The 9767-nt window shown below is 43.5% G+C and overlaps 1 protein-coding gene across 1 annotated transcript; it reads left to right on the forward strand.

Moving 5' to 3' along the window:
- Nucleotides 1-3523: 3523 nt before the first annotated feature.
- On the forward strand, nt 3524-9221 carry CKS2 (CDC28 protein kinase regulatory subunit 2). Its single transcript, XM_003421566.4, has 3 exons — nt 3524-3697; nt 7607-7734; nt 8887-9221. The coding sequence occupies exons 1-3, from the start codon at nt 3639-3641 to the stop codon at nt 8937-8939; spliced, it is 240 nt and encodes a 79-aa protein (XP_003421614.1). The 5' UTR covers nt 3524-3638; the 3' UTR covers nt 8940-9221.
- The last annotated feature ends 546 nt before the right edge of the window (nt 9222-9767 follow it).

Here is a 9767-nt window from a genome sequence, read left to right on the forward strand (position 1 = left end):
GCAGCCTTCCTAGCTGCCGTCTTGCAGCCTAAAGGCCATCTCCCAAGAGAACAAAGAAAAGGAGGGAGACCAAGGCCTCAAGAGCCAGAAGTCCCCGCAGGAAAGGTACCAGTGCAGCTGGTATAATTTTAAAAAAAGGACATAGAAAATGAGAGTATACAAAATTCAAAAAAAAAAACCTTACAGATTACTTAGGGTGTGATTTTGGTGTTAGTAATGTCAAGCTTTCTATCATCCATTTTGAAAAGGAGAAAACATGGTGCGATGTATTAGGGCCACAGGAGAACACAGGGCTAATGGTGACGGAAAAATGGCACTAAGGGTAGGGTGGTACAGCTGATTGTTGTAACTGCTGTTAAGTTGAACACCTGTAAATAGTTGAATTGGCAAAAGCTGTGTGATATATTTACAACAAGAGAGTAGATGCTGAGGCTGTTTATGTATAACCAGAAACCTCATGGGATTTGGTTCCTTGGTTCGGAGGTTTGGGGTCATGGTTTCAAAGGACATCCCAGTTAAGTGGACTAATAACATGTTTAGTGCTTCTGTTCTACCTCTTAGTTTGTTACATGTTGCCTGGGGTCTTAAAAACTTGCAAACAGCCATCCAAGGCATGACAATTGGCCTTTGTTTGCCCGGAGCAACAAAGGAAGATGGAGAGTCAGGGATAAGGGGAGGATATGGAACGTGTGGCTAATTGCCTCCGCGAACAACTGCTTCCTTTGCCATGAGACCAGAAGAATTGGATGGTGCCCAGCTGCCACTACTGAACATTTTGATCAAAGATTCTATAGAAGAATCCACATCAAAAGGGGAAAATGCAGAGTTTTAAATTCTCACGGATTCTGTCATGGACTGAATTATAAGCCCCCCCCCCCAAAATGCGTGTATTAACTTGGTTAGGCCAGGATTCCCAGTATTCTGTGGTTGCCCTCCATTTTGTGATTGTAATTTTATGTTAAAGAGATTAAGGTGAGATTGTAACACCCTTACCAGGTCACCTCCCTGATCCAATATAAAGGGAGTTTCCCTGGGGTGTGGCCTGCACCACCTTTTCTCTCTCAAGAGATAAAAGGGAAGTAAGCACAGAGTTGGGGACCTCATACCACCAAGTAAGCGGCACCAGGAGTAGAGCGCGTCCTTTGGACCTGAGGTTCCTGCACTGAGATGCTCCCAGACCAAGGGAAGACTGATGACAAGGACCTTCCTCCAGAGCTGACAGGGAGAGAAAGCCATCCCCTGGACCTGGCTCCCTGAATTTGGACTTGTAGTCTACTAGACCATGAGAGAATAAATTTCTCTTCGTTAAAGCCACCCATTTGTGGTATTTCTATTATAGCAGCACTGGATGAGTAAGATAGATGCCACACTTTCTGGAGTTATGGAGGGTGGATGAACCCCTGAAACTATTGCCCTGAGATAATTTTTAAACCTTAAACTAAAAATATCCTCAGATGTCTTCTTAAAACCAAACAGTAGTCTAGCTTAACTAGTAAACAACATCTGCTTTGACCATTATGCTCTTTTAAGATCTATATGGGATCAAAGTGACAAAGCAACTCAAAAGATTAGATAGAAATCTTAGGGGCCAGTAAGTATATGTTAATGGGGTAGGGAAAACTCAGAAAAGGAGAACGAGAATGGCTGTGAAACTCAAAGAATGTAATAAATGTCACTGAATTGTGCATGTAGAAATTATGGGTGTAGGTTTTGCTGTATATATCCTCAACAGTAACAACAAAAGAACAAGGAAAGGCAAATGCATACACACTAAAGAAAATTGGAAGTTACCACGGGCAGGAGGGAGGGTAAAAAAAAAAAAAAAAAAAGGGGGGGTATTATTGTTTATGGAGTAGTGTTTTGGCTTACGGTGATGGAAAAATCATATTTAGAATAGGGTTGCACAGCTGATTATTAAGTACTGTCAGTAAGTTGTTCACCTACAAAAAGTTGAATTGGCAAGAGTTGTGGGATAGACATATTTACAATGACAAAAACAAGCAAAAAAAAAAAAACAGCGAAAGCTGCTTGTGGACAACCAAACGCCTCACGGGATTTGGTTCCTTGGTTTGGAGATTTAGGGTCATGGTTTTGCGGGACATCCTAGTTAACTAGCCCAGTAACATGTTCTGTGTTTCTATTCTACCTCCTAGTTCATTCCACACACACACACACACATACATATATAAAGACTGAGATATGGGTATACAGATACATATGCCCATTGGTCACCCATTGCCATCCAAAAGCTCTTAACACTGCACCCACCTGTACATATACATGTAGCTGCGATATGCGGAGGGCTGATGGTACTCTGGTTAAGAGCTCAGCTGCTTATCAAAAGGTTGGCGGTTGGAATCCAGGGGCTCTCTGGAAACCCTATGGGGCAGTTCTACTCTGTGGTATAGGGTCGCTGAGTCTGAACCCTTCTGGTTTGACAAGCCTTTGAGGGCTGGGGCCTATGTGCGAGCCCAGGCGGGAGCTCCCTCTGGCTGTCTGCTCCCCGCCTCCCAGGCCCGTCACATCTGACTAAGAGTTGTCCATTAACCTCCAGATCCCTTCCTCAGTCTCTCCCATCTCGGTACATGGCACCACTACCCAGCCAGGTTCTCCTCCCCACCCAAGGCATCAGTAGTGTCTCAAACACTTCAACAGATTCCCTCCGCTCCATTTCCTTTGCCAGAGGCCCTCTTAGTCCCGGCAATCATCCCCCTGCTGAACTTGGGCAACGGGCTCCTTTCTCTCTTTTCTCCGCTACCCTCCCCAACCCACTCTGGCGGCAGCGGGGGGCTGTCTTCCGCACTGTACCGCAGCACTCCCCGGCCCTCTACAGCCCGGTCGCTCTCCGATCTCCCTCGGGGGCTGGACACCAGCTCTTTCCTCCGCCGACAAGGAGCACGTGCTTGCGCCCCGCCCCACAGCCGGCCACACTAACGACACGCCCCGACTCTTTTTTGAGGGGGGGAGGTTAAAATTAAACGTCCGAGGTAAAGGCTGAGGAAAATTAAACGTCGGAGGTAAAGGCTGAGGAAAATTATGCAGGCACAGTACTAACTCCCAGAGCCCACGCCTAGGGAACTCCGACCCAGTCGGTCCGGAACTCCCGTGCCTCGGTTTTGGCTCACGCCCGGAAACGCCCCTAACCCCGCCCCCACTGCCAAACTCCGTGATACCCGAGCCACCCTCAGGTCCGCCCGCCCCAACGGCTCGGCCGCACTGGAACATTCTAAACTCCTGCGCACGCGCTCTGAGCCACCTAACGTCCGGACACCGCCCTCTGCTAACCACGCCCCTGTCCTACGGGCGTTCCCCTCCCCCACGCCATACCAATCTTCCAGTTGTTCCTTCGAGTGGCTTAGCAACAGGCCTCTCATTGGTTGATCGTGGAAACTAACCACGCGGAGGCGAGGCTACGATAGGCTTGGAGCCAGCCCCGGCCTCAGCGCAGTTTGCGCGTAAGGTGATTGGTCGGCGTTGCCGTCCAATCAGCGTCGGGCTGTCTGATTCAAACCCAGATCGTTCGGCCTGCGGTCGGTTGAGCCTAGTTGTGTCGTTGCTCTCTTGTGCCTCGGACCTGTGGGGTGGCGCTCCCGGTCTCTGCGGTTCTGACCTATTAGCCCCGCTGCGCTGCTGGCAGGATGGCCCACAAGCAGATATACTACTCGGACAAATACTTCGATGAGCATTATGAGTACCGGTGAGCAACCCGGGGGTGGCGGGCGCAGGCACCGAGCGGGGCGGCGGGCACCAGGCGGGGCGGAAGGCCGAGGAGAAGACCTGGGGCGCGCCGGCGGCGACTCTAGGCGGCCCCGGCCCCGCGCTTCCGGCCCCGCCGGCCAGTTTTCGGCGCCGGGACCGCGTTTCCGCGAGGTCGCGGGGATTAGGTGTGCGCGGTGTTTGCGTGCTGCACTCGGTCCGTTCGCGCCCTTTGTTCCCGTCCGTTTGAAGTATAAAGGAGCATTCTGCCGTAGGACCACTTTTTCGTGCCCGGTTAGTTCCTTCCTTGAACAGTACTCGCACAGACGAACGCCGGCGTAAAGCCTGCGGCGCAGCTTCGGCAGCGTCTCCGGGGGTGATCGGCGGCAAGTGTGGTAGCAGATGGCGGTGTCGTCCGAGTTCCGACTCCCTGAGCGACACAGTGATTCCCCGAAACCCGCCTGGAAACTCCGGGCGTCTGCCTTGCGGCCACGCTCTAGTATTCACAGTCGTTTGTAAGCGGTGGCGACTTGGCAATCATGCAAAACTGTTTCGTTTGCCCAGTCACCACCGCGGCAGTGGCACTTCTAGTAACTGAGGGGGGTAATTGGTCTGTTAACATAACCAGAGATATTCTTAATTTTGTTTTCTTTTGAAGCTAGTGGCACTAAAAATTACGTTGCGGGGAAACCCGAAAAATTAGTTAAGATTTGGCCCTGATTGGGACTCGAAAATGTTTATCTGAGTCTTCTGTGCATTAACACAAATCATAATTTGAGAGCTTTATTTAGTCTTCGTTTTAAGACTAAATCGAGAACATGGGTTGGACATTTTTTTCTCTTTTTTTGCTAGTGTACATTGGCCAAATAATTTTTGATTTTAAGGAATAAATGCTTTTGAGTTGTGATATGGTGCACTAGAACGCAGTACCTGTGAAAATGATCTAGCAAATTGGATTGGGTGGGGAGAGAAGAGCTTAAAATTTACTATCCTTATTGTATGCAAGAAACTTGGGACAGAGCTTCAACGGCCAGTCAAACCATTGTCTTACTGGATAGTAACTAGAATGTTGCATTCTGGGAAACAACCAAGATGTAGGAGGGGTAAAGCCTAAGGTCCGCAGCGAAGTTAAGTGACCTTGTTTCCTGCCCTACCCTTTTAGGATAGATGTCCAGGAATGCTGTTGGAGGAAGAAAGGCATTAAGAGTAGATGGTCTGCCTGCTACCACCCCACCCCACCCCCCGCGAAGTATCATGAAGTCTGCCTTCACAGGCAAACTGAGGGTTCCTCTAGGCAGCTTTGTAAACTAGTAATACCTGCATTATTTTCTATTCCTAGCTGCAAAAATCTCATGTGTTTTTCAAAAATTAAGTGAAAACACGTGTTTTGTAAATTTGGTACAGATTTGCCTGCAAAACTGTTATTTTTTCTCAAGTATGGATGAATATTCATGAATTTTACTAGAAATACTAGTGTTCAATTATGAGGTGTTTACCCAGAGCCCAGTGGGGGTGCCGGTAACAGACAATATTGAACTGTATAATACCTTTCTAAAATCTGAAAAGCTTAATTCTGAAACACATCTGGCTCCAAATGTTTTTACTAAGGATCTGTGGGCCTGTATAAATTTCTTTTAGAGCATACGATTAAAATTAGATTAGTACTTAGTTGTACTAATACTAGCAGAATCATTGATAATAAACTCCTAAATAAGCTAGACTGTTAGCAAAATTTTGACCTGATTTACTAAGTGGTTTGTATAATAATGTACAGAAGAAAATCCTGACATCTGAAGTGATTTATTGTAATCCGATATAAATTAGAGTTGACTTAGTACCTGGTCTTTAATTGACCAAGCCACTTACCCTTATGTGAAACAGTATAGTAATTAATCTCCAGAGGTATTTTTGACGGGAAATCTATACTGATAAACTACTGAAGGCATGCTTCTAGGGTGCTTTTATATGGTGGTACAGCATCTGACGTAAATACTGTCTGCTGTCTGCCCTCCTAACTGCATTTTGTAGTGTTAACCTTAGTAGATCTTTGGTAACTTATCCTGATTGTAGTTTTTTTTAAGTCGTAGATATTAACTCTCCCATGGTGGGGAATATGCCAGCATTACTATTTAATTGGTGGCCTTCTTTATTCTTTCTCCCACTATGACAGGCCCGTGGTACTACTGAATTTTGGAAATACAGATAGTTTGGAAAGCTATCTACATGCAATAAAATAGGTAGAATTCCCGTGTGAGCTTAAAACTACTTAAAAATTATTTCCTTATTATTAGACTTTGTTTTATGGAGAAGGTAGGGTCATTTGTAACTTCTCTAAACAGTATGTTGTTAGGTGTGTGTTTACACATATACTGTTGTAAAATCAAAAGAAGCATACAAAAGCTAGTTAGCGTTACATTTTTGTTTCAGACTAACCAGCAATTAATGTAGAAGATAGAAATAGGGTAAGTTAACAGATTACTTGTAGAGCCCTAAAAGTGGTTGTTAAAGTAGCATTCGAAGAATGACAGAGGTGACTGGTAAGTATTACTAAGAGTCACCATGTAGTTGACTGTAACTGGTGAAAGATTTAGGGACTCTGATAGTAAGTAAACATAATTTGACTTGGTGGCCTCATGGCAATCTAGTAACGTAAGAGAATTGTTCTAAGGCTCACTTTTGCACTGCAAGCAGTACTACATTGATACTTAAATATTGCCTGAGGCTGGTTAGATATGCTGAGGACAGCTGGATGCTTAAGGGTTTATGGATTCAGTTTTTCTGTTTGCCAGAAAGTGTGCCCCAGATTGTAGCTTTCTTAGCTCTCAATCAGCGGACTTAACATAGATACCCTTTACTAGTCAAAAAATTTGTTTGATGGCTCCCTCTAAACCTATTACCACTACGGGTAATGGGGCTGGCAATTTATTTTTTTATGGAAATCAAACACTAGAAAGGAGAAGTGTGCATTTGTTTTTTAAGAATTGCACAAAGAATTTTTGATGGCTTAACACTGAGGAATTACTTCATGCCTGTCTAGGAAACTGAATAGAGACAGTTTTGGAAATAAGTCCGTAACTCATTTGTTGCAAAACTGAAGGTCTGTGAAATTATAGGGCACACATGTGTAGTGTATATGTGTTTAATTTTAAGCAAAGTAGTTTTGAGCTACAAAGCAACTTAAGGCTATACAAGGACATATCTACTACAAATCCGTAGTGTTGAGTAACAGGAAACCAAATTAACCGTAGCTTAAATTAGAATCCATCCCCCCCCCCCCCCCCCCCGCCATGTAAGTCTAGTCCAGGACTGGAATGACAGCTTTACAATCAGGTACCAGCCTTCTTACCTCTTGCTACTTTGCCATCCACAATTAACAGTGACTTCTGTGGTCTTGGATTCCTGCGTTTAGCTCCCTGGTCACATTAATCTGCATCCTAGCCAACAGGAAGGAGAAAAAGAGATAGGCACGTTTTTTTCTCTTTGAGGACACTTTCCATAAGTTGCATATTTTCTCCTTATATCCTGTTGGCCAGGATGTAGCCACATGCATGGCCAGAGCTAGCTAGCTGCAGGGGAGATTGGAATGTTTTGGGTAACCGTCTGCCCAACTTAAATTTTGGGGTTTTATTCCTGAAAATTGAGATAACTTGCAGTGTTTGTTAGGAAAACATTCTCTCGAATGAAATGCCTTCTGCTCTTGGCTTCGTAATTTGAACATAGGCCATCAACAATCAGATTAAAGGTAGTAGAAAGTGGTTCTCAAGGTTGAGACCAATGGTAATATTAATTTAAATAACTTGAGTGCTTTGAGGATAAAACACACAATTTTTAAAATCACAAAGATGCATGTGGTCGTAATTGTAGAAAAGCCAAGTTGACATAGACCAATAATACTTGTATCTTTTAACAGGCACGTCATGTTACCCAGAGAACTTTCCAAACAAGTACCCAAAACCCATCTAATGTCTGAAGAGGAGTGGAGGAGACTTGGTGTTCAACAGAGTCTGGGCTGGGTGCATTACATGATTCATGAACCAGGTAAGTTTCTGCATAACTTAACATAGTAATAGTTGTGATTGTTAAGATCATAGTATTTTAAAACATTTTGTGATAAGTATACCTAGAATGTCAGTGTCCCCTTTTAAAACTGAGAATTTTAAAACAAAGTAAGTACATAGAAATTGTAGTTGGAAGTGACTTGTCTTTTCCTTTGGCCTCTGTTTTGGCTGGGAAATAGATTGGCACTGTGGCTGCAACAATGGGCTCAAACACAGCCACAATTGTGAGGGTGGCACGGGACAATATTCTGTTGTTCATAGTGTTCTGCACAGGATCGCTGTGAGTCAGAACCAACTCTACAGCACCTAACAGCAGCAACAGTACTGCCAAAGAGAAAGCAATATAACAGTTGATTAACAAGTCTGAGTTAGACTTGGGTTGCGTGTCAAACTCTTACCTATAAATGCTAGATTTGGACAGTACGTTTCTGCAAGGTATTGTTTTTAGGTGCCATTGAATAGACTCTGACTCACGATTTTCTAGGGTGTGATCCTTATGGGAGCAGACTGCCGGTGGGTGGGCTTGAACTGCTTTAAACTAGACTAAAATTTTGAGGGGCAACATCCTACTTTTGGATTTCAACAAATTTGATTTAAAGGGTCCCTGATGGGTTGAACAGAACGTGAAGGCATACCCTAGAAGCTGAAATTAGGTAGAACTGAAGCTTTCTTTCTTTCTAAAACTCTTGTTAAAGAAAAGACATAGCTTTCTTCAGATTACAACATAGGATCATCTTAGTTCAAAAGATCTTTCTCCAGAAAATACAAAATCAAACCGAGGAACTTAATTCCTGGGCCCCATCTACTGATACAAAATCTAAGTGCTCTCCTCCCCATAAAGAGTTTTTCTTTCTCATTTCACTGGAGTTGACATTCTGAAAGTGCAAACCATTCTCCCAGAGGAGCTTTATATACTTTTGGCTTTTTCTCCAAGGTAGGTGAAGCTAAAACACTGGGAGAATATTCTCATTGTTGAGCTTTCTTTTTACTTTTGACAGTGACTTTGAAGCAAAATTCATAGTCATAGATATAAATGATTTTATTTGTTTCATTTGAGATTTCTTTGAATTTTTGTTGAATGAATAAAAATTAACCATAGTATATTAAAATGATAAACACTTTGTTTCCACAGAACCGCATATTCTTCTCTTTAGACGACCTCTCCCAAAAGATCAACAAAAATGAAGAGTATCTGGGGATCGCCAATTAAATCCTTTTCAAATTTAATGTATATGTGTATATATGGTAGTATTCAGTGAATACTTGAAAAATGTACAAATCCTTCATCCATACCTGTGCATGAGCTGTATTCTTCACAGCAACAGAGCTCAGTTAAATGCAACTGCAAGTAGGTTACTGTACGGTGTCTCAGATAAAAATTCTTCCAGTCAGTTTTTCTCTTAATATAAGTGCCTGTTTGACTTTTACCTGTTACTTTTGTTTAATAAAGTTTCTATGTTGCATTTATCACTGTTGGAAGTTGTGCTGAGTTATATTTTCTAAAGCATAATTTGTGATTCTTAATATTGTTCGGTGATTTTGGTTTTACAGTTTTAGAACTGAAGAAATAAACTTCGAAAAAATAAAATGCTAAATGAATTTGAAATAGCTTGGTATGATGGGAATACTGTTGCATCCCATTGGACCAGCAGCAGGAGTGGATCTGAGGAGCACAGGTTGGATTCTGAAAAAGGTTGAAAAAACCAGATTGATCAGACGTAGCTTTTATTAGGGAACTTACAGTGGTTGGTGTCAGGATGCCCGAAGGACAACACGCTGGGTATCCTGAGTAGAGTTCTGCACACAGCAGTGAGGGGTGGGTGTTTACATACCTAGTCCTTGTACAGGGGAGCCAGGAAAAAAAACATGTCTAATCTATGATGGAAGTGGGTTGTTTTTGTACTAGTTAATGGGTTCCAATTGATGTTACCACGAAGTCAGTTATTTGGTTTTTTCCTGGCCCAGGTCACTGGTTCTCTCCCAGAGTCCTTTGTGGGCAGGATCCATCTTGTA

The sequence above is a fragment of the Loxodonta africana genome, chromosome 9 (assembly GCF_030014295.1).
Source record: "Loxodonta africana isolate mLoxAfr1 chromosome 9, mLoxAfr1.hap2, whole genome shotgun sequence".
Taxonomy (NCBI): domain Eukaryota; kingdom Metazoa; phylum Chordata; class Mammalia; order Proboscidea; family Elephantidae; genus Loxodonta; species Loxodonta africana.

Coding starts and splice junctions, on each gene's coding strand:
- CKS2 (XM_003421566.4), top strand. CDS start 3,639: ATGGCCCACAAGCAGATATACTACTCGGACAAATACTTCGATGAGCAT. Junction 3,698..7,606: donor GATGAGCATTATGAGTACCG/GTGAGCAACCCG, acceptor ATCTTTTAACAG/GCACGTCATGTTACCCAGAG. Junction 7,735..8,886: donor TTACATGATTCATGAACCAG/GTAAGTTTCTGC, acceptor TTGTTTCCACAG/AACCGCATATTCTTCTCTTT.